Below are 26,064 nucleotides of genomic sequence, written 5' to 3' on the forward strand. Positions count from 1 at the left end.
GAAGTTTTTTAATCTCTTCATCTTCGGTAGTGAAACTAATAAGATGACAGCTTACAGTCCGACTGGGATTGACCTGACTTCTAATTGACTAGATGACAGCAGGAAGAGCGTAAACACAGTGTAAATTATAGAACCAGGGACCTATGAAGCGTTTTCTGAAACTTCCCCAGGGTTTTCTTGAGAACTTCAGCTCGAAGTACAGGTAAGCTCAGAGCAACGCTATTGAGCAGCAACAGAAGCAACAAGAAAACGGGAGTTCTCTTGGCAACTGAGTTGTGATTCATACTGGGATATTATTAGAATAAATAAGATGGATAGTTTCGATTGGCAGTACACGCATGACTAAAAAACGACACAGCACAAGATCACTTGAAGTAACAAGTCGAGTTACAAGCACTATGATACAAGTACTATGATACTCTCACTCAGAGTATCAAATATTTGATAAACTCCACAATTTGACCTTATAGAACACCTTCGTCAATTACCCACGTGTGAATCAATAACACTAAAAAGGCTCAAATACGAAGAATTTCACCTAGGACGTGAAAAGACAGTTATTTCCGTAATTAAAACGTTCGAATCAAGGGTAGTTGATGGTCACAAAGCTAGTTAAAAAAACTTCATCCGAAAAGAGCCTACTTTTAGTTGGGCGTCTCTAGTCCCGTGACAATTTTCAGAATAGGAGACCAAGTACGGTTTATAGTGTGGAAGCTGGCCAAACTGTAGAATATAGGAGCCGAAATACCTACGTTGAAACAGGACCGCAATATCAAGGGTTTAATCCAACTCAGCTGACCTAACAAAAAACACTGCCTACCTCCAACATAGAACACCTGTCCGAGAGTGAACTGCACTCCCGCTTGGTCGATGCCGTGGAGACTGAAATCATACGAATGACATAAGTCGACATCATTGAAGGTAAAGTTTGTTTGAACTGAGTCGATCTCGTGGATGCCCTTGTAAATATTGTTTTGGAACCAAATAAGGTGGTAGCCCACTAGTGGACTAGTAACCGCTGGGTTCCACATTATGTTGAACGAATCTGAGTCAAGCAGCTGCAGTGTTACGTTCCAATCATCTGTGAAAGAAGGGAACGGAGGAATGAAATTCAGTCTAGAATGGGGGATTTTTACAATGGACTACTCGCTTAGTTTTCGCGTTATCAGAACTCACCGTCGTACAGCAGTCTACGGTAACAGTTTCAGTGGAAGCAAAACAGTTCTGAAGAATCGGTGGATCTGAACACACAAGATTTTTACAATAATTCTGGGATATCTCAACCCGAATCATATGTTTATGTAAGCGTTACTCAAAAATGAGCTTGAAGAATTGGGCTAGTAAGGATTCAGTGAGATTAAAATAAGTTTACAGGGAAACTCAATGTCTATAGTCGGAATCATCGTTGGATGTAGCATAAGTAACACCCGGCACTCCTAGTTCCACATTCAAGTTGGTTGTACTGACTGTCTTTTACCAGCCCTTGTCAAAACCTAGAGGCAGTCGATCGTCACAACCAGGACAGTTACTGGGTCGTCGTTCGATAGGTCGGGCACATCAATCACATCGCTCAATTGTGAACACGTTCGCCCGTTTAGACGTGAAAATTCAGACGCGTCCAACATGCGCTGGTGGAGTAGTGGTTACACGCTCGCCCCGCATGTCAGATGTCTAGGGTTCAAATCCCGGCACGGCCATTGGATATGCACTGCTGATGAGCTCTAATAAGAGCGAAAGTCGAGTCCAGCGCTTTCCTTTGGTGTGAAATCACCGTAATGGTTACGCCAGAACAGGAGTACGACCGTTCAAACGAGAGTGGTGTGAGTATCTACAAAATACCTATCCCGCTAAACCCCAGAACCGCAATCAAAAAGTTGCCCAGTTGGTTTCCAGCGTGTGCCACGCTACCTGACTGGCGGGTCAGTTGAAAATGGCAAGCAGGAGTAAGTTATGGTCGTGAAACTGTTTAAGTGGTGTGACAAGATATGCAACAGCGGATTAATTACGGTCTACCTAGTGGCGCAGAATGCTGATACCATTGGGGTTGTGTACAGTAAAAAGGAAGACCTACAGTTCATAAGGTTGAGCAAAAACCTTGATGCAGGATAATTTTTGAGACGGTAAAAACTGAATATCTAGGTATCGTGTATTACCCGTTGATGAGAGGCATTTTATGGTCAGGTGTATGAAACCAAATCCTAGAAAAACCTCCCTATGTGAAGCGGAGGATCTTACACCGCTGGATTTTTATCGTTAGTGCTCAACACAGACATCAGACAGTTATCTACTCACGATTTACCCTGCTGTTACTCCGCCGCATCTGAACAACCCGGAACTTCCGATCAGCCTTCCCACCATCCAATCCATACGAACATCCATACGATGCAAATTCCTTTGGCGGCGAACACACCGTCGCATAGAAAATAGTCGACGACGCTGCATCTGTTTGTGGGCGCGTGACAGGCAAGTGCAAATTATGAGCATAATCGTTCTCCTCACTTGGTAGAAAGCACCCACGGTTACGTTCTCGTGTGACAGGTTCAGGTGTTATGATGGTCTCGACAAGTCTTCATTTTGGTTACGTTCTAGGTCCGACGATGGCTACTGTACACAGAGTGAGGACAGGTTCCTGGCATCTTTATTCATTCAACGAATAAAATTACAACTAACCCATGATGATTCAGTCAAAGAACCCAACAGTTGGTCAAATTTATTTGTCGAATTGGGATGTTGGCTATCACTATCAGTGAGTGAATTATTTTACGGGCTCAGCAACCTACTTTTGAAGTTTTCTCTGGAGAAAAAAATAAGCATCAAATTGTGCGGCCGTCAAACCAATAAACTCCCTTAGAACTGCAACCAGCAAGATTATTTGATTCGTGCTGCTTGCAGCCATCTGCACTTTCTAAGAAAATCTCTCCTTACTGATGACATATGGCAAGCTGGCAGTTGGTCATCGCAACCAAACTGGGCATGAAAGCTAATGATAGCCATCGGTCATTCTGCTGGTAAGCTTGTATCGGCTTTACTAGCCATGACGCTTGACTGTGGGCGCTCACTGCCATGTCAAGAAGAGAACTGGACTCATGCTTTGCACTAGACTGTGACGTACCGACAAACACATGCATTGTGGGGACGATGCGTGCGCCAGATACAGCTGATCATTTTTGCGAGATCGTGGGAAAAATGGTGTGTAGATTGGGTCGGAAGGTTGAGCGGAACTGTCCATATTCTGAAGATTCGACAGGCTGGCAACAGGCTCGGACATGAAGTAGGGAGTTTTTTTCGATGCGTGCGCCAGATACAGCTGATCATTTTTGCGAGATCGTGGGAAAAATGGTGTGTAGATTGGGTCGGAAGGTTGAGCGGAACTGTCCATATTCTGAAGATTCGACAGGCTGGCAACAGGCTCGGACATGAAGTAGGGTAGTTTTTTTACCGAATAATGTAACAAGAGCTATGGTTAACGTGACCATGTCAGCGCCTCACGGCAGTGCAAAATTAAGCGCTCCCTCAATTTGTCAGCTGACTTGGTGTTAAACTTCTGCAATATTCCAAAGTGTTTACACGCGTATGGCAATCTGGTGATGCTGATTCGCAAACCTTGAATGATGAGGTGAATGATCAATAAACAGACATTCTGTTCACCATAGGACTTCTAGCGTTAGCAAATATACACAGCTTTGAGTGTGCCAGAATTAATCGGGAGAATGGGTATACCTTTGAGCGCGAGGCCCCATAGAGAGTAAATTGGCAGTTTGTCGCTTATATAGTTTGCACAGTGCATAATGGTATCTTTAATGATTATCCAGTGGTCGTATGCCAGCTACTCAGCTATTTTGAAGGGTAAGGCAAATAGCGTCCTACTAAGGGGAATTATTAAGTTGGCAGGTGCAGATGAAAGAAAAGGGCGCTTGAGGGTTTAAACAATTTTACGTTTGATATCAGACGACCGCGCGCATCATACTGTGAAATGTGGGCATTGATCCGAGCTAGCATATGCGTCAACCCTTTTAGTGCACCGGGCTGTTTTGAACCGAGAGAGTGAATAAAGGACTCAAATGTCAAGCACCTACTCTTCCAAAGGACCAAAAATGCATGTGGCCCTGAGTTCCTAAATCACTTTTATGTCGCTCCAAAGACCACTTGATGTTGAAATACTACATAAAACCAGTATAAAAACGGCTACTATCAAACCAAGTAATCAAAATACGGTGGAGATTTATCTGAACTAGCATTTCACATAAGGTAACAGTGCAAATCGAATGCATATTTGGATAAGCAGGAACAAAAGAAAAGCCACGAGACACTTCGGTACGCTAGACAAGTTCTTGTTCAATAAAAGTAATAGATGACATTGAAGGTTCCATATAAGATATATCGCGATAGCTGCCAAATCATTCGTCGGAAGAAGGCGGTAAGCTAATTAGAAGGCTGATGTTGGGGCATGGTCCAGAGGAGATAAGTCCGACTAGAATGACACAAATACAGTGAGCTTGCTAATGGATTTAGTGGGATAAAGGTATCCAACGCACCCGTTTTGTAGACAGTTGGCCTTGCTTCATTGACACGCAAATTGTCCGACTCGTCCAAAGCGGAAACCTCCACATAAAATTCGAGATTCGACGGCACATTTGCGAAAACCACGCCCGGGGTGTACAAATAGGAGTGATACCAGGATTCTTCTTCTCTCAGGTCTCGCAGTGTGACGTTGAAATGTTGAACAGTACATGGACCCTGTGTCTCCCATTTCACCAAAACGTCCTGATCAATGCGATAGCTTTGGATGTTAGCGATTTGTAGTGTCACTTATTAAATGAAGGAGAAATAAGAAAATTGTTGAATAACACTGCATGATATGTATGTCTTCCCGCGGACGATTCACTTTTGCACGAGTAGCCTCATCTTGGGATGGACAAGGCTTCAGTTTATTGATAAACTATACTAACGAAGAAGTTGGAGGAAACAATCGCTCAGTTGATCACCAGTTTTGTCCGTTTGGTTCCGTTTGCTTGGCTGATAGGTGCACGTCTGTCAGTTTCTGTTGGCTGAAGAGCCTTCGGTAGAATTTTAGTTTGAATAGTTGTAAACAAGAAGCGCTGCTTTTACGGGCTTGCAATGAGGCGCAAGGCAAATCTAAAGCACCGATGTATTTGACCTATTCGACCAGAAAGCTTTAGTCAGCTGTATCGAGGGTTCTCGAGTCACTTATCGGTTGCTTAAAAGCCAGATTATTCTAACTCACCTGTTCGCGTTTGCTCCTCATAGGGCCCATTACGATTTTCCTGATTAGTATCATCAGACGTTTTGTGCACAATAGCCATATTTAACCTTTGGCCTATGAAATATTGCGGCATCTTCAGTCGTGAGTCGTGTCGTGTGCCACCTCTCACAATCAAGATAGTTCAGCCACGTTCTACTGAATCATCTAGCCGATTGTAAATAGCATCGCACTCAAAATGCTGCTGATTCGCATTGTTCACCACTTGTGATAGAGTAACGCCTAATATTTCAAAGTGCTTGCTGGGAGTTAGGTTTTGGAGTTTTTATCCATTAATTTCCCAGCCAATGCTTTGACATCGAGATATTGATATGTTAAGCCCTTGTTCTTAATTTCTACCCCAGTAACAGGGTCCAGGAGGTGCCGACAGACTCAAAAGTTATCGGAAATGTTACCGGACGATAGCCTCGTCTCTTATAATGAGGGAATCAGTGCTTGATCATTATAAACAAACACTAATTCCATGTATCTCTCCCTGGACTAGGTCCACTAAATTAGGACAGCAGTGTCGATTGGAAATAAAACGATTTATTCGTTTGGGTGCTGGTGATATGGTGCGATCAAGGTGGAACGTTCATCTGCTAGAAACACTTTCAGTTCATTTTATGTAGATATTCTGGTAGTCTATCAACGGAAACGTCAGTAATCGTTCAGCAGTAACACCGTTTCGATGTCCAGCTGCCACTGCATCCGAAGGAATTATGATGGATGAGGTAGTGCCGGGTTGCTCATGCCTAGAAAGGAGCAGTCGATATGGTGATGTTGGGTTCGAACCACGGACCCGCTGACCAGTAACTTAGCGCCTTAATCATCACAGTAGAGATGGCCACTGCTTGATGTTTAGCTTGACATAGTTGTTTGTCTTCGGCTTATCCTGAAGCAGTTGATCAACAGTGAAACCATCACGATAACACATTTTTCCACTGTAGTTGACGATTCGTTTCAAGAGTGTGATCAAGAGAATTGGACGCGCTACTGCGAAGAGTTTGATGCGAAATATGAGCTCCGCTTGGGGGAGTAATCGATGAAACTTAGTCAATCAAATTTGCCCTCACAACAGATCACTACGAAGAAGCTCTCTCCACCCGAGATCCCGACGGCGACAAGTATAAAAACAACCCACTGTTCCATCGCTTAAAATAGACAGAATCTTCCAGATCATATTTCAATACCCCCTCCTTGTGTTGGTTTGTGTTTAGGGGTTACCTTGCTGTAAGTGCTTGTGCGTTACTTCTGCTTTTTAGGTGGTGCGAAATTAGAAAAAACTGACTTACTTGGCGCATTATCCGCGCTACCCAACAATTCCAACCGAGTGGAAGATAGAAGAAAGAACTGGTAAAATGCACAATTCCCGTTCCGGTTCACCTCTGACTGAGTATCGTTTCTGGCGAGTTTCTTCACTTGAATAACTTGGTTCTCGCGGACAATGATAAGGGACTTTTCACGAAGACTGCGTTCCCATTGAAGATCAAACAAATTTTCTCGGTTCGTTACCTTCAGATTCACGTTATTTTTTGGGTCTACGGGGCAAAATGAACAAGTTAAGAATGATATGTTGGACCAAACTTTCATGTGAACCTCACTAACAACTGGGGCCGTTTTTAGTTAGCTTTGACTGTAACACAAAGCAGAGTGAAAATCCAGTGGTATTAAAGTGTTAAGATGAGGAAGAAACACTAGTTATCCCGAATTCAGCGAATTAGTGGTTCACTGCGCGTTAAGCAGACGTTATTATACACTTATCTAGCATTTCTGGCTTTGAAATTCAGAGTTAATTCATACCTAACTTCCACATTTATTCCATGATATTTGATGGGCGTGACTTGCGAAGAGTGTTGGTACCGGTGGCGAAACCCGATAGGGAATGGATCGGGAATATTGTTATTCCATATAAACCAGGAACATCGGAGGTCATTCGAAGGATTCTAAACACGGCTAACATAGGTGTGGTGCTCTGCACTGGTGTAACTAAAAGGTCACCTCCCTGCAAACAGAACCAGGGACTGTCTATAAAACTAAGTGTTACGACTGCACTAAGGTCTATATAGGACAGACGTCTAGGGAACTTCACGTCAGAATCGGAGAGCATAGTAGAAAAATAAAATAGGCCATCGAGAGACGTGGATGCATACTAAGCGTTACTGAAAGACTCGAGAATTGCGGAACACGCGCTGAACATGAGACACAAAATAGGTTAAGAAAGTGTTGTTTTGAGGCGGGAGCTACGGTCCGCTTCACACAGACTGATAGCCCGGAAATCGCCAACCATCCCAGTGTCAACAGAATAGAAGGCGTGGAATTGGCAAGCGTGTATAGAATGGTCTTGGATCAGTCGAGCTAATACGTGTCGGTGTGCGGTTATCGGAAGGAGGACTAGTTATCATCCGAATTCCAATTAACCTTACCCACCTCCTCTCCTCCAGACTAAATTTTCGCAACACTCACCAGTCCACAAAGACCAACGAAAATCTACCGGTGGCACCCACGGTGAGTCATCGATTGAAGCACCCTGAAGTGGACGATTGAGGAACAGAAACCGACCGGAACTAATGTGAAACTCCTCCAACCCATCAATGCAAGATTTTGGCAACCACAGCCGTTAATTGACACCCAGCACTGATCCAGTGTGATAATATGAAGAGTTCTTACCGATTGGTTCTCCGTTTGCTTTAAAACCTGGTCAATTCGGTGACCTGCTCACTTGACCTGATGAAGCTTGTGCCAAAAGTGAAACGTTGCCCAATTAAAAACTGCCGATTATTTACCAAGTATTCTTTTTGTGGGCTTTCAGTCCTTGATAGGCCATACAACAAGCACGAATTCAATAGACACATGTAATTGCCACGGCACTCAACAAGCAGTCACGAGCAACTAGCTCTGAATGAAACTGAAGCGACAACTATCCTCCGAACAAATCTGAGTTAGCCATTCGAAAGTGTTTCATTTAGGCATTGAAGTAGCCGTAATCTGTTTGCTATGTGACTTCACCGAGCAGAAATTTCCATCTTTGCTCCAATTGTGCCCTCTGTTATCAACCAAACCGAGTGTTAATCGGGCTACTAGAGTAACAATGCTTCGACGCAGTGTTAGGATGGTAAAGCCACCCAGCAATATAATTATCCAATCAAGTCATCCTAAAACTTATTTGCTGATCTGTTTGTTATCGAAAGAGACAAATAAAACCTTCGCGAGTAAGTCAGTGTTCATCAGTGGCATAAGCGAACCTACAGTTCCTAGTATTTTTCGTTTATTTTATGATCCAATAGTTGTAATATGAAAGGGAGTAGTAACTTACCTGAAATAGTAGTTTCCGGAATGCTGCATATTTGCCCCAGCATTACTTCATTGTTATATTCAGTGGAGATGCAAACTTTTCTGATGTTTTGCGAAAGTTTTTCTGGAATGAAGTATCCAGCTGAGCTGCGATCAGCGTAGAGGGTGGCCTGGATAAAATCATCTCGATCAACTAGACTGATCATTGTGACCGGCCCGACGCATTCGGAAGACTCCCATAATAACAGCAGCCTTGAATTGATCAAATAGGCCTGCAAGTTTGTGTATACGTCTGTGGCTGAATTAGAGTGCGGGAAAACGAGTCGAATAGTGTAAACTCTTCTCCGATGTTAAGTGAAAACAATCAAGTTAGGGCGCTATCCTTTTGAACTATTACATCAATAATGAATAGGAGTAAAGCCGAAGTTGGGAGATATTTGCGGTCCGTGATAAATCACCTAGGTCAAGGCAACTGGTATCGATTGTACCCCAAAAGTGCAATCCAACCACGACTTTATGGCCTTCCAAAAATCCATAAACCAGATGTTCCGGTGAGACCAATATTAGACGGAATAGGTTCCCCACCGCATGAACTGGGCAGATTCTTGGCCGGTATTTTAAATCCCCTCACTAGGAAATCTAGTACTTACATTAGGAATTCATATGACTTCGCCAACAAAGTAGCGTGTGTCACTGTCGAACCAGATGACATCCTCGTAAGTTTCGACGTGAATTCGCTATATACAAATGTGCCAAAAGAGGATTCCTTAGAAACAGCCAAGCGACTGCTGTTGGCGGACACCACCCTTTCAGAACGGACACAGCTTACCGTAGATGAAATAGTGGAAGGCATAAAGCCATGTCTGAATCTAACCCACTTCGCTTTTGACTCAGTGGTTTATACTCAAGAACAAGGTCTAGCAATGGGATCTCCAACATCCCCGGTTTTGGCAAATATATTTATGGAAGAATGTGAACAGAGAGCTTTAGGCGGATTCCCCTACCAACCTAAGATATTTTGGCTGTATGTAGATGACACTTTCGTCGTCATGAAACGGGACAAGATTAGCGAATTTTACAATTATCTGAACGAACTGAGTCCACAGATCAAATTTAGTATGGAGATGGAGTCAACCTCGGGTACACGGGCCTTTTTAGACTGCATGACACAAGACTGGGAGGAAACTAAAGACCACAGTGTACGAGAAGCCAATCGACACTGGGGCAGTTTTGAACTACTCGTCTGCCCATCCGAAGTCGGTATTCGCAAGTATTGCGTCATCAATGTTGAGGCGCGTAAGGACCCTGTGCACAGAAGAAGCTGATCGGACAGCGGCCCAAATTGAAATAAAGAGCAAACTTCTGGGTAGTGGATATCCAAGCAGCTTGATTAAGCGTCAATTACAAAGGGTGTTTGTACCGGTAGGGAAACCCAACAGGGAAAGGATCGGGACCGCTGTTATCCCATATAAACCAGGGACATTGGAGGTCGTTCGAAGAATTCTAAACACGGCTAACATAAGAGTAGCTTTCTGCGCTCTGCAGTGGTCCGATTAAAGGATCGCCTCCCGGCAAACAGAATCAGGGACCGTGCCTACAAAATTAATTGTAATGACTGCACCAAAGTCTATATAGGACAGACGGCCGTAGAACTACACATCAGAGTTGGAGACCATAGTAGAAAAATAAACAGGCCGCCTAGAAACGCAGATGAATATCAAGCGTTACTGAAAGACTCGGCAATTGTGGAACACGTACTGGACACAGGACACAAAACAGACTTAGAAAATGTTGAAGTTTTTGAGGCAAGGACTACGTCAAACGGACTGATCGCCAAGGCGGTAGAAATCGCCAAGCATCCCAGTGTTAACAGAATGGAAGGCGTGGAACCGGCTAGCGTGTGCAGAACGGTCTTGGGTCACTCGAGCTGACACGTGTTGATGTGGGATCATCAGAAGGAAGAGTGGTCATCATCTAAACTCCACTTGACCGGAGCATTCACAACTCCACAAAGACCAGAGAAAATCTACCAGTGGCACCCGAGGTGAATCATCAACTGAAGCACCCTGAAGTGGAAGATTAGGGAACGAAAAGCGATCGGAACTAATTTGGAACTCCTCCAACACATCAACTCAAGAATTTGGCACCCACGCTAGCACCCACACTCAACACTGATCTAGTGTGAGGAGGACTTACTGACTGGTTCCCCGTCTGTCTTATAACCTGACCAATTTGGTGACCTGTTCACTTAGCCTGATGAAGCTTTTGTGTCAAAAGCGAAACGCTGCCCAAGTAAAAACTGCCGAGTGTTTACCAAGCTCTTCTGAAAGTGCATTTCAGTAAAATAATTCCTGCGGGTTGCGGGTTGAAACAAAATGGAAACTCTGCCTGACTGATATTTCAGTTCACCTTAAAAACAGAATAGCAAGCAAATCACCACGGACACGATTAATCGAACTCGTCATCGTTCGTCCTCGTTGGTCTGTGAGCTGAAATAGACCAATTTGAGGTGTTTTTCCAAACACATGATCCCCTTTTTCGGATTGAAGACGTGTGAACAACAAAACGATAGCGATCGACGTTTCCTCCTGAGGTCATTCTGTGACTAAAAGTTGAGAACCTGTTCCATCAGTAGTGAGCATCTTACGAGTCCATGAGAAAATCCAAATATCAATAGATTGAACCCACTTACAGGACGAAGTCACCATAAAAATTTCCAGATCTTTTCCATAGAAGAGAATCTTGGTAAATCAGATAGCATAGATAGTCGTTGGTTTATTCGCTGAGCTGGGGAGTCTGATTGGATCACCATTAGAGGTGACATCATCAGTGTGTTGTTAGGGAGCGCTCCCAGCTGAGCCAACAAACCAACGACCATTCAAATCTCTTACTGTAAGCAATAATGAGAAAAATAAATCAAGCGGAGGAGTAAATGGGATGAACAGAGGGTTAAAACACAATCCTCTTAGAGATTTTGGTGGAAAAGTCATCTAAGGTGCTAACTAAAATTAGGGACGGCTGTTTGCAAAAAGTGAAGGAGGGACGGATGGTGAAATGAACCGATTTGTGGGACTGCATGAAACCCCTTGTGGTCTAAACAGTCGTATCAGATAAAGATCATCGTCAATTCCTGGCCAGTACAAACTTCTAACACAAACGCTCACACCGAGTTACTTGGAAGCCACCTACCACAAGACAGTTTATGGACTCAATTGGACCATATGGCAATCAGCCCACGGGAGAGAGCCTCAGTTACGGATTGTCGTTCTTTCCGGAGTACGCAACTTGACTCCGATCACGCCAACGTGCAGGCCTGCTTAGCACTTCGCTTTCCACCAGCACCGAAAGAGAGCAGCTTTGTTCATCATCTTCAACAAGTTTCAGTAGCTTAAGAGTATCGGGCTGATCTGGTTAGAAAGCTACTAGGGACGCATAGTCATGAGGACGATGAAAACTGCTCGGAGAATGAATGGAGGCGAGTTAAAGAAGCAATGCTGTAGGCTTTCAGAGCTGTTTGTCCGGCCCATCTGACTCGACTCAATGAACAGTGGATATCTTCGAGATCAGCAGATCTCACTGCTGTCATAAAGGCCATACCAGCAACTAGCAACTATGATGGTGCACACAGATCCTTCAAACACCGGATAATCAGGAGCTTAAAGAACGACGAAAAATGCTGATGGACTTCGAAGGCCCAGGAGATGGAGAAGGCTCTAGATGCAGGCAATAGCCACGCCATGTTTCAACTGATTCGATCAACCGGTGAGAAGAAAGCACGTGTCAGTGAGACAATATGTGAAAAAGACGCAACAGCAATTCACTCCCTTAATTGCCTTCTTCAGCGGTGGGCTTGAGCACTTCCAAGAGCAGTCCACCCGGTCTCCCTCAACGCAACCACCGGAAGAACCGAGCGGGCCCGAATGCAAGATTGACACCAACCCACCATTAGCAACCGAAATACAGCCTGAGATTTTAATCTTGAATCGCGACAAGGCATTTGGTCCGGATGGCCTACACCCCGCGCACTTCGAAGAAGGTAGCGAGGTCCTGGTGAACAGTCTGACAACCATATTGCAGAAGATTTGGAACGAAAACAGGATACCAGCCGAATGAAGCTCCTCGACCGTCATCCCAGTTTTCAAAAAGGGAGTAAAAACATCACCTAAAAATCATCGTGGTATCAGCCTAGTATCCGTCGCATCTAAGGAGCTTTCTGGCATTATTTTGCGCAGGTTCATGGATTATCGGGAGAGACAGATTCGTGAGAATCAAGCTGGGTTTCGCCCTGGTCGATGATGAATGGACCATATATTTATCTTGGGACGAATCGTTGAACAGCGCCACTCTTTCAGACACCTCACTTTGGTCGTTTTTCTTCATTCGAAAGATGCTTTTGATTCTGTCGATCGTCAGTAACTTTGGTAGCATCTGGCGATCAAAGATGTCCCTTCCAAATTCGTATCCACTATGAGGGCACTGTACGTGAATTCCTGTGGGCGCGTACGAGTATACAGGAAGCTCTCACCTGAGTTTAACACGTCGAGTGGTGTAAGACAAGGTTATACGCTCTCACCCTTCCTCGTCAATTTTGTTATTGATACGCTGTTTAAAATTTGTCTGCCTGCCTCTGAAGCCCCGGGACGTTCCATTATAGACATTGAGTATGCAGACGATATTGCTCTACTTGATTCAGGTCCTTCCCAAATGCGAACGATTATAAATAACCTAAATAACTCTGCCGCATGGTTTGGCATGCGTTTCACACCTGCAAAGTGTAAAGTGCTGCTACAAGATTTGGTGGGATCAGACCCACACCTCATGCTTGCAGGTGAGCCAATCGACGTGGTAGATAGACTTGTTTACCTGGGTAACTTATGAGTTCCGGTGGAGTGGCTGGAGAAAAGAGTATTTGTCATATCGGAAAGGCCAGGGCAGCTTTTGCTAACCTGCGACATCTATTGCGCTGACATGACGTGAGTTTGTCTGTCACAGGAAGCGTTTACGGTGCGGCGGTGCGATTCATACTGCTTTACAGATGAGAAACGTGGCCCCTACGCGCAGAGGACAAACGAAAGATGTTAGTGTTTGATCATAGGTATCTCCGGAGCATTGTTCGGGTCTGGTGGGAACATCGGATTAGTACTGCTGCGGTACACCTGATGGTCTTAGGAAAAAGGAACTCTCCCGTGACGGATGAATTACTCGCGCTTCTTATGCTACGCTGGTTGGGACATGTACTCCGCACGCCAGAAGACCACCTGACTCACAGTGTTTTTTTCTCAGCCTTGTGCTGAGTGGAAGCGATGGAGAGAGGGATAGTGCATGACCTGACAACGAAGTACGGAAACAATAACCAGGAAATTTAGTCGGATGGGTAATTGCCGTCTCCATGGATGAGGACCCTGGGACTCAAATCACCAATGGTTAATGACGTTGGCAGAAATGGCCCAATCGCGCAGTCAGTGGTGCTTGTGCATCAAAGTTATCGTCTTCAATGCCTAGCTACCCCATTTCCAGTCAACTTCTAGCTACCTGAATAGTACCAGCTTGTTTTCCACAGTTTTGTTGGTCAGCTAGGCCAGAAAATCTCTAGTGAAGTTATCTGTTTGCAAAATATCTACTGTACGTTACATACGGGCTGAAAACTTACACAACCATTTGGCGTCATTTTGTGCACTTAGTGTGATCACCCACACAACTCATGAAGGGTTTTTTTAAGCTACTCAAAAGGGAAGACGATTCACACAGAAAAATTAACTGATTTAGTCAAAGAAGTGTGTATACCAGATAGACCCGCGCATTTTTGTTGGTCTAACTGGCAACGGTAAAGCTTGTGTGTTACAGGGCAATAAAAAACAAGCACGAAACATTCCTAGCAGCATCGTCCCAGCTGACTAATGATTGGATAGTGGTGATGTTTAGTTTGCAGTTTATTGCTAAGGAGTTATCTTGAATTCTGGTGTGAAAGATTCCATTTTTAACCTGTTTTCAGTTACGTCGTATTTTCGCATGGCTGAGGATACGATATTCACGGGAGACGAGAACGAAGTTTATGTAATTTGGCTGGCTAATAGGAATAATAACTTAGAAACGTATATGAAACTACTAAGAACTCACATCCACAGGAAAACGGAATAAGGGGTTTACGGCTAGATGGATGGCTGATGAGGAATGCGATTTATCAGCATATGCCTTCCACCTTCAGCAGTGCGCATCTCACGAAAATCCAGGCAGTTTCGAACCCACAACCTTCCGGCCAGTACTTTGGACGCTGAACCGTTCGACCCCGAGAGGCTGATCAGCAGGATATGGCGCCACGAGTTTCTCTGGGGTTTCATGGGGTAGGTAGTTTTTCTTGGATTTTTCGGCATAGATTGGAACAACATATAGGGCGAATTCTTTACTGAAAATCCCACACAACCAGCTGCAATACTTTTAAGTAGCTCGGGTGTATAACATTTTCACAATATGAGTGAAAATCCCATCTGAGAAGTCGTCATTTGGAGGACAGTCAACACGTGACCACAAGATATGCAGGACTTACGTCGTATGATTTGTTTAAGGGTGTTGTGGGAATACATTATGTGCTACAAGCGTGGTAATAAAGGATTGATAGGTTAGTGGGTCTAATTTTTGGGGCCAGGAAAACCCAATCTATAACAAGGTCCATAGAATCCATAGAAACGTCAAATATGGGTACTCGTAAGACCTAAAATCTACATAAAAATATCCTGCTGTGGTGTCAACTAAGCAGAAAATGTGTTTCGGAGAGTTTACTTTCAGAGGGTTGTAGTTCGCCAAATGACAACTGCAGCCTCAAGGCCATTAACAACAGATGAATTATTCGAAGAGATCGGATGTGAATTTGGTAGTATGGTCTTGAATAGACACACATTCACATTCATTACCTGATGCAGTACAGTCCGTCCAACAGATGACTGGTACGCTGAAACCGTACACAACTAACATTTCTTCCAACCACTGGGGGTTCATCTGGTTGCATCACAATCACGAGTGGATGATGTGCGCTAAGGACTCCATTCACACATGATGTCCAGTCTACTTGAAACGATACCAGCAGCGGTTTAGTGTGTATCTACCAGTACAGTCGGTACATTCTGGCACATTTTTCACCGTTTTTACTGAAGCCCACAGGCTCATTTTTTTCATTTGGACAAACTGTATGTTCTCAACTTTTTGTCGACCACAAACTTTACTCACCTGGATCATAGTAACCAATACTGAGTAAGTGATTCATTTTCTCGTGGTCTCTCGATCCATATAATGCTGCAGTATGCTGGAAACAGCTGTTTACCCCTTCGAATCGGTGATACGTTTGGTTTGCGGAAATTTCAATAAGGCCGATTAACCCAAGGACGTCGACCACAGCTACGTTAAGTGTGCCGAAATCTTGATTTGGCTTTCTCCATGTAACGTTGATTTTTTCCCCAGTCATTTCCAGTTTCATAAACATTGATGTTTCGTGAGCTATGTTAAAAAAATCATGCACCTGGTTAGTTTTATGGGAAGGACAGATAAAAAGTTGGCCAACACGAACCTTCACCATTAACATGGAATATGTGGCTCTCTCTCATTCTGAGTTCATATGTGAAGTTCAACGTTAATGATTGATGACCGCTTGCCACACCGTCCTAACCAATGGGACTCAACAAAAGTAGGGGGGTTTTCATATATCACCCAGGCATCAGCAAACTAACTCATGTCAGCAAACTTATTGCGTCCGACTGCCCAGCCAGTCTTACGGAAACCGTCTACTACAAGCAATGTAACTAGAGTTCCGTAAGTGATCACAAAAGATGCGGACTCAATCTGACCGGAACATCTTTACTGCTGTTGTTTTATGGTAGGATTACTCAGTCCAGATTTACAAGGGATGGTGTGAGCTTCCCTTCTGATCTATACCTTGCAGTGAAAGAATAATTAAGTTCTCAGAAACTGACATCCGGGAAAATCACAGGGGGAAAGCACAAAGCTTAACTCACCAAAGTAGAGGCATATCGACTTTTTACGTAACTGAGTAAACAGATCAAACAGTTACTCATAACTGAATCAAGCGGTGAACGCTTTCTTCTGACCACGCCCGTAGGGACACAATTATGTCCAATGAAGTGGTGCGCACTGATGGGATAGCTCACTAAGGTATTATGAAGATGTTTGGCTAAAAGATGATGCCTCGACCAGCTACTGCCGAATGATCCATGAATGTCCTTATTTCGATGAACTAACGCAATTAACTAGGACCAAACGGTGGGCCCATCCTTGCATTTTTTGGCCATTTCGTTACGGCACACGGAAATGAAGGCAATCACATAACTTCACAAAGTTATTTTTCGCGTTTCGCTTATCTATTCACTTACAGGCAGCCTGCGAAAACCAGAATGTTCCAACGCTCTGTAAGTTTATTTATCTGTAAGGTTTCAGTGTTTAGGAAATAAGGCTGAGGAACGCTGTTCGCCAAGTGCCTTAAAGATATGATGTCATCGGGTGTGTAAATATGGTAGACTTTCAATGTGAGTAAAGCTTCCTATCACAAAATTCATTCTATAGTCAAATCCATGCGAAAAATAAAGTGCCGAGACTACTTGTTTCCTTGTATCACATACTGAAAAGACCGTATAATAATAACTCACCATGAGACAAAACTATGTCGTTTTCACAGATGGTATATTCTTGTGAGGTTACGTTTTGAAACACCGAGGTGAAACAGACATTCTGTAATCCCAACGGATAACTGGGGTGAGCAACAAGAGATCCATCAGAAGAGCGGACTTTGTATTCTAGAACATCACCAGCCTGAGACTTGACGTTTACAACTAGTTCATCGGGGATGCACATGGACGCGTTATCCCATGTTATCAAGACCGAGTCTGGTAATGGCCAGAATTCCACATTTCGAACGTAACCCAAATCTGTCAACAAAAAAACAGAACAGTGGTATTGTCCGAAAGGGCCGTAATAGGTTATACGTTGCTGAGTAAAGTATCACTTTAATCAGGACAGACATGACTGCAATGAGGCATCAAGTAATATTCACTAATCGCGTGAAAACTGTGCAAAGAAGCTGCTATAATATCGGAAGGGCGGCAGATTAAGAGCACATCATGGGGCTTTTCGGGCTGTCTAAAAATTAAAACTAAGCCACTTTGCCTTTCGCTAAAACTGTTTATCAGTTCAGCGTCAGCCTTGTAGTGCGGCAATTTAGTTGACAGATAGCAGCACTCAGCACGAATTTCCGGCCCTGGTAGCCACGAAATGGCACTTCCTAGGATGTTGAAAGTTAGATCTTTTGACTAAATGAGAAGGGGAAATGGCTCGCAACTTATGACCAGACACTTCTCATTCGACTACACCACGGAGGTGAGCGCTGAACTAATGTTCACTAAGCCCTGTTTGTGCAACAGTTCGCAGTCCAACAAATCGCCAGTTTTTTGTTCCATTTTCCACTGTAATGCCTGCGGACCAACTCAATTTGTAGACCTGCCCTTTCCGCATGCACCAAATTTGTGGTAGTACGTACTTTTATATTTTACACATGTCAATCGAACCCCGTAAGATAACGCAAAAGGGGTATTAGTGACTACGCGGAACTCCTACTATGATCCGAAGTTTTCAGAGTCACGCGAAGCTTCGGTTTTCATGATGGAGCCCGGTCTCGCTCATGACACAATAAAAGATTATATATATATATATATCAGCGAAAGATAGAAACGATCACATCTGAACTGTTAAAAAAGCTCCTCACGAAAGCCCCTCACTTTACCATATGAACATGTAACACGCATATGTGTAAGGCTCGGTAGGATTCACTAAAAACAGATCTATACACAGTTACCTACCTAAGGAACCACGCTCTCCAAGATTTTCTACTGTATGTAACCACAGTGTTATTTTACATCCCGTTCCACAGTTCTCCCGACTCCATCAGGGTAACTAGCTCATGATTTTGTAGTCTGTCTAGCAGGTACAATAGTGGGCGCGCTGGAAACTAATGTGCACACAAAACGGACAGATACACTAGTCAAAGACACACCAACCATTTTGACGACACTATGATAGAACGTGAAAATAGTAATGAAATTTTTATCAAACATTTCTGTCCTCACTGAAACATGCGATTTAGTTCACGATGTGTTGACAACTTGAGACCCACGGTTCGGAACGAATTTTACTGGATATAAGTATTATGGTCATACCTACTACTGTTATCAATCATATAGGCATCAGGATTGCGTACAACTCCTTTGAATGTAATTCAGTTTATGGAGGTACTGAATGATGAGAATGATTAGGTTTAGGTCTTTCTAATGAACATCTGTATAGGACACAAAGAGTTTTGTTACTTCATGAATGAGAAACCCAAGAACACGTTGCGTGAAGGAAAAGACAAACACTTTCAGGATGGAACAGAACCAGTGACTTTATCCTTACCGGGGCGACGCCTTATCAGCAGGCTGTATGCGCTCAAAAGCCATATTATTCGACTTACAGCTACTCAGTGGATCCAGAGACTGTCTGCATCATCATCGAAGATTTTGCGTGACTTCCAGATTTGGATACCGTTCAGATACGGAAAGGATGTTTGCCATTCGATGCAAGTAAGCCACAATACACATTGTACAAACAGAAAAGCGAACTTCGGTCTTGACTCACAATACTATTTCACTGATGTCAGTAGAAGCATACCTAACACCCGTAAAGAAGCCACACGTTAGCTGGCCACTGGTGAAATGAAAGTTACACAGTATGCAAGTGGAGATAGCTTACTTTCCTCGTTATCCGAAGAAGCTAAAAGGTTGATTTCTTCACCGATTTTCTCATGCACTTCAATATGCCACTGCCAGCACGGGTTCTCCAGAGGAATTCTTCTTGAACCCTTGGGCTCGCTCAAACTGATTTTCGAATGAGGGAACTCAAACACTTTAAGGTGAATGTGATAAAGGTCAGGTGCGTGCGGCAAACGATCCCAGGAAACCAGAAAGCTATCATCCTCAAGCTGTATGTCGAAGACAGGTTCTTCAGGTTTAAAAAAATGAAAAAAACGCGAAAACTGTTTCAAAAAATGTAAGTACGTTCTCCAGTGGGCTCAAAAAGGTATCTAGGATTATGTGCTCTAATTTTCTGACCTACGATTTCTCCTAAAATGCAGGTTAAAGTAGTGAAGGTCATTTTGCGAAACGCATCGAACATGCCTGTAGAACCTGGAAGCACGTAAAACATGATAGCTGTGAAACTTCGACTTGTTACACACGGTAAAATCACTCTTGAAACCAGTGAAGAGGATTTATCAGTTCTTCATTAGTAATTGTGGTTCTGATCGTGGAGAGCATTGTCCCAAGGAATCAAGCAGCGTTATTCACTTTAATTTTGAATAACCTGCAGTATATAATCCCCAAGGGAGACTACAGTCCCCAGATTTGGCGTACACCTAGCGGCGATTGAAAGCCGACGCTCTATAGTTCCTCCAAGTTGGTCGGTTGTGAGATCTTAACCTGCATTTTTTCGAGTTAATTGTGGATACTTTACTTGATGTGAGTTGAGTTTACTAGCCACTGACCATGTCACCTTCCATTTTTGGCAACGTAATCCATTTCTCCAGTCTGACGTCCGGTGATCACGGGTGTGGCTTTGACCTGAAAACCTATGGGAGACCAATTTAAACTTTTAACAAGGACCGATTTCGGTGCCATTACAGCACTAATGTACCTCAAATGTCCTCAAATTTCCGCGACATTCTGGAAAACAGAAACGACTGTCACTGGAACCTCAGTAAATTACAGTGGGAATGAAATGGCAATGCAGTAAACTTTATGTACACGTCGTTACATGTTCTCCTAAAAAGTGCATTTGCTACTAAGGTCCAGCTAGTTTTGAACTTTTGGGGTTTTTAAGCTGTCCTTTCTCAGATGTTAAATCAAGAACGTCTTTGATGGTAGCCGTACGCCCAGGGGACACGAGTTAATCAGATCTCTTAGCTGTACACCAAGTGGGTATGAAAGTTAAATCAAGGAAACTAGATCGGTGGATTATTTGTCTGACACATTCACTATCTATTAGCGAAACGTAACCTCAAAAGGTGCCATCTAGCTAGTTTAGAGTATGCTACCTAGCATGCCTATGCAATTAAACTAGATTACTGCTCAAACACTCGTACAACGAATGTATTCAATTGGGATGGATGATAGCTTCGTGCAATAGAACATAAATTTGTATCCTCAAATGTATCCCGTAATGCTATTACGTGAATCACACGAACCTCATATGTACTGATTTATTGGACTTGACTGACGAGCGTTCAGTAATGATAAACTTGCTACAAAATTGTCGTAAAATTGCACGAGGACTTGAAAAAACTGGGAATCATGCCGAAAGTAACCTACAAATTTCTCTTAGAAACAAACTCTAAAGCATAGCAAGAACCGGTATAAGAGTTTGACAAGCGAAACACTTTTCACCCAGGAGTAAAAAGTTGGTTACACTTGCGCATGCGTGTATATGGCGTTTTCTACTCCGCAATAAGAAAAGTATTAAGACACCGCAGTCATCGCCTTGTGATAGAGGCGCGGTGCTTTAAACGGTGGCGATCATTCGGAGCTAGTCCCCAAATGATTCTTACGAGCTAAACCAGTACCCGCCTATGAAACATAACACTCAGCAGTGCTTGAACCGTCCCAACATACGCACTCTATTCTTGACATTCAGGGCTAGGTACCAACGGATCCGTCAATCAGGTTGAAACTGAGGGCTACACTACGCTGAAATACAAGCACCATAATCATGAACCTACTGGTAACATAACGAGACTAGCATAATCAACTCACCGGCAACGAAATCAGCTTGACCAGCGGAGAGAAAAACAATCACCAGCACAGAATTTAGCCACATGATACGCGTTACCAACAAACTTGGACAGCAGTGTTTTTATACTGAGTATGACACTCCATACAATCGAGAGAACTGCGACAAGCTTCTATCAACAACACCGTATCCTGTCATCCCACTGATCTGGAGGAATGTGCAGTCACTCTCCAGATGGACGATCGATTTCTTCGGTATGTGCCATTACATAATCGACATAAGAGCTGGCCGCATTTCTACTCAGGTTATCGACTTTCCATTTCACAAAAGTGTGCTGCTCACACAAAACGATGACCTACAGCAACAAAGCAACCAAAAAGTGAACTGAAGCGACAAAAATAAGGAACTTTGTTCAACTGATAATTGTCCACCTAAAACCCTTTGTACTGCTCTGTATGTTTCAATACACCCTCTGTACATAAATTCTGCATAGACTAATTTCCGTGAGAGAAGAGCACTATCTAGATCAATTTGGTGCTACTGGGAATGAGTTTATCATCATCAGGAATACTGTCGAGCTCGACGAACAATTCACTATGGCAGTCCATCTGTGATCACGAAAAGATTGGCGAATTCCGGTCATGTAAGGTGATTTCCACCTGCAGCCCAAAGTGGTGGCTATTTACTGGGTCAGCATATCATGAATGAACAACCGTGATTCGAATGGATATACGCTCCTTCGAAACGACCAGATAGACAGAAAGAAGTCAAGAGAAGACAAAAGACGTTATTCGGCAACAAAAATTGTAGATGAGGAAGTCTAACACAATTACTATAACTTTAGGGTTACGGTGTGCATCTCAGTTATGATTAAAACAATCGTAGAACGTCATCAGAGAAAGTAACATCACTGTCGACACTATTGCTTCACCTCCGTACGACCACAAAGTTCATCTAGTTCTCGTTTTATGAGGTTTGATAAACAATCTGTGGATTTATTGCTGGAAAACGTTTCAATTTTGACACAAAAGCTTCTTCAAGCCAAGTGAGTAAGTAGCCAGGTTGTCTGGGCTTTAAGTCAGTTGGGGAACTGACCCGTGAGGTTTCTTATGACTAGTCGACTTGATCAGTGCTGGGTATAGGCCTGAATTTCCTGTTTGTTGGTTAGTGGAGATGACTGAAATTTACGGTAGACTGGTTGGAATTGTCTTCATGTTGAAACCGGATTTTGTGGTCTTGTTTTTGTGTCAAAAGCAAAACGTTGCCCTGCAGATTTCGAGGGAAGTAAAACTAAGCACAAGATAAACAGTGCAAAGACGAACAAATATGTAAGTTCGAGAAATGTCCTTCCACGACTCGCTGTTCTAGTAAACTAATAGAAAAGAGTGCACCATGTGCTTATTATTGCAGCGTAGTCAGATAGCACCTTAGGTGACTAAGAAAGTTGTCCGTTAGAAAAGGGATTGAATTTAGCAGTGAGTAAAACAGTCATAGGGCATAAGAGATCGTTCCTAGTGTTTGGCCTGTGTTTCAGAGGCTTCCTTCAATGGAAACGGAGAAATTCCGTGTACAGATGGTCACAGCCCTAAAGTCCTAGCACTCAGGGGTTCCAAAGATTGCACCGGCAGAGCGAAGCGCCTAAAAACATTAAACATGTAGACGGTATGGTAATTACAATCCAGAAAAGGTTAGGCCTTGGTCGTCATGAATTACAGTGAGCATCTGCAGAAAGTTAAACAACACGTAGCCGATGGGCCTTACCGACAAATTAGTAACAGGATGATTTCGTCAATAATGAATAAGGCTGAAGTTGGGAGGTAGCCAAGATCTGTGATAAACCATCTGAGGCAAGGCAAATGGCACCGATTGTACCCAAAAAGTGCAATCAAACCACGGTTTCATGGGTCACCAAAAGTCCACAAGGAAGGTGTCCCCATAAAACCAATTCTGGATGGCATATGTTCACCACAACATGAGCTGGCCAGATTCCTGAGAGGTATCCTTAAACCACTTGCCGGTAAGTCGCACACACAACCAAATTCGTATGACTGACAAAAAAGTAGCTGGGTTTCAGTTAGAGCTAGACGCTGTACTTGGTAGCTTCGATTACAGTTCCATGTTTACCACTGTTCCCAAGGCGCACACTCTGGAAGTAGCGAGAAGGGTGTTACTTGCAGACAAAACGCTGCACGAACGAACGCACCTGTCTGCAGACGAGATAGTTGAAGGCATAAACTTGTCTAAACCCCAGTCACTTTGTTTTTGACTTGATTATATAATCTCAAGGACGAGATCGAGCGATGGGATCTCCAATATCCCCGGTTTGGTCAACATACAGCATACATTAATGCAGAGGGAATCCAGCGTACGAGCAAGCATCACCTGTTGTCCTGCTTGCTTTGGTGAGCAAACATTAAAGGTGGCTAAGTAGACAGGGTTTTATGGTTTGAAGACAGCCTTCGAAATGTTTAGGGTCGGACGTACAGAAGCTACAGTTGTGTGATGCAGGGCGACTAACACGGTCAGTCGTAGTGCTGGGACCTGCGGACAGAGTATTTAAAATTTTGGTGAAGTAGGGTAGAAGACCCAGGAAATGCCTGCGCCCATAAAGTTCAGTTAAAAAACTCAAACGAAACACCGCTTTTGTAACACAGATGCACAGAAATCATGCTTTGGTGAATTCAGTAATCCTTGAGTTCACATCACACTTGTCTGAACGGTGCACCGCATATCCTAGTGAGTTCACTCCAAAGGAAACATTGGGCTCCAGCTTCACCTTCATTGGAGCTCACCAGAAACCCAACTGACTAGTAATAAGTGAACTTACACTCCAAGGGCAGGTGTCATGGTTTGCTTGAATCCAAGCGGAGTATGGGTCTGGGTTCAGTGTCTGCTCACGAAGCTGTTCAAGCAAACATTGAAAACATGTCAGCCAACCAAGGAGATGAATGACTTGATGACAACTCAGAATTATAGCCAGTGATTCCTCTAAAGTAACCCAGGTTCTTAGACGATCGCGTCTAGAGTAACAATGACAATAACAATAAAAAGATCGTCGAGCTTCAGCAAGCTTTCGGTGTCTAGCTGCCATGCCAACGGTAGGAAGCACGAGGGCTGGGATGTGGCTAGGTGGCTCAAGTCTAGACGGGAGCAGTCGAGATGTTGAGGTTGAGTTCGAACCAGACATTCTAGTGCGTAGGATGGCGCGTCAACCTCCAAAATGTCTCACTTGCTCAGTAATCTAACTCACTAGAAGAAAGTCGGCGGCGTATAAACGATGCCCAACAAGCCCTCATATAGCTGGGTCTCGTCCATTAGTTTGCGCAGGGCAATCTGGGTCTTCAGCTTAACCACCCATCCCGTTATCAGAAAGTCAGAGGCTTTTGACCAGTGGTGCTTCAAACTTATTATGAGTCCACCATCCAGAGATCCGACCTACTTCGCCTACCTAACCTCCTTCAACGACGACGTCTGCAGTCGTTTGAGCATCCGTTACGCAGGAGCGGTGCTAAAATCACCGAACAAACCCTTACATCTTAAAATTTAGTCCTGAAAGATACGACCTCAGTTCACTCAAAAAGCGAGGTCCACCGAGGTTTCCTCACCAGAAGAACTCAAGAATCGGCAAGTGAAGCTCAACCCAGATTTAAACACGGCCAACGACTGGGTGATATGGCGGCTGAATTAACGATCCATCCACGGAAGCTTATCCGTATTCGAAGGGAATAAAGTTATGTACCTCAGAAAAGCAGTCGGGCGACACTTCAAGGTAGGAAATCGTTCGGATACACAGAATAGTGTTTCTTATGATGAGGAACCGCAGCCTTTCGAGCGTCCGAAAGACATCCCTCACCATCTTTTGTCGTGTGGTTATTTCACACATTATATTCCCTTCATATAAACTTTCGTTGCACACTACCTAAACACGACCACGTAGCCGCTGTAACCACAAATTGAGTAGAAAAGGCGTTGGTTGCTTCAAAGATTTTGTATTCAAACAGCCGAAGAGGTGTTTGGTACAAGAGAAAGAAGTGCTCGAATCTCTGCGGTGACTTGTGGATGTTCGTGTCGCCTGCAAAGTTTGATGAGTGAAGTCCGGTCGTCTGGCCGGACGCAATGTCGATAAAATTCCAGAAATAGAAGCAGCGTCCTGAACCAAGTCACAGGCATGCGATTCTCGTCGCTGTAGTAGGCAGTACAATCTTTGTCAAAGCTGAAAAAAACGATAGGAAACATAAGACAGAACTCATGAAGAACTGAAGGTGGTAAAGCCTCACAAACCAAGGAACGCTTTCACCAAGTTGGTGAAAGCGGTCAATGGTAGTTTTCGTGTTCCTGTTATCACCGACAAATACTTGAATCCTTTCTACACAAGACTGGACTCTATCGAATTCTTTAATTTCCAGACTTCCACTATGCCGACTCACCAACAGCTTCCTCCTACACTTCTCGAAGTTTCGAAATCCCAATTTATAAATTTCATCTCTACGAAATCATGGTCTGCGAACACAATATCTTTGGCCAGATTTCGCACGCTGATCTGCCGATAGAAGTGATACACTAAAACTTGATGACCTGGATCAGCAAATTCGCACAGAACTGTGTGAGACATGCAGCTGGACGAAGTTCTCAGGAATCCGCAATTATTTAATTCCCCACGTTAATCCCCTCTCTCTTTATATATAGGAAGAGCG

General features: G+C 43.7%; 2 protein-coding genes across 2 annotated transcripts in view; both read right to left on the minus strand.

The window, feature by feature from the left end:
• T265_05770 (hypothetical protein) overlaps positions 1–1,558 on the minus strand; it is a gene marked incomplete at both ends in the record, with an annotated part of 13,247 nt that extends 11,689 nt beyond the window's left edge. Inside the window, 2 exons of the mRNA XM_009170850.1 lie at positions 821–1,116; positions 1,530–1,558. Coding sequence (XP_009169114.1) covers positions 821–1,116; positions 1,530–1,558 — 325 coding nt within the window. The remainder of the gene's footprint in view (positions 1–820; positions 1,117–1,529) is intronic.
• Positions 1,559–25,363: 23,805 nt separating this feature from the next.
• T265_13857 (hypothetical protein) overlaps positions 25,364–26,064 on the minus strand; it is a gene marked incomplete at both ends in the record, with an annotated part of 20,589 nt that continues 19,888 nt past the window's right edge. Inside the window, one exon of the mRNA XM_009170870.1 lies at positions 25,364–25,583. Within this exon, the coding sequence (XP_009169134.1) occupies positions 25,364–25,583 (220 nt within the window). The remainder of the gene's footprint in view (positions 25,584–26,064) is intronic.

Source organism: Opisthorchis viverrini (assembly GCF_000715545.1).
Source record: "Opisthorchis viverrini unplaced genomic scaffold opera_v5_106, whole genome shotgun sequence".
NCBI lineage: Eukaryota > Metazoa > Platyhelminthes > Trematoda > Opisthorchiida > Opisthorchiidae > Opisthorchis > Opisthorchis viverrini.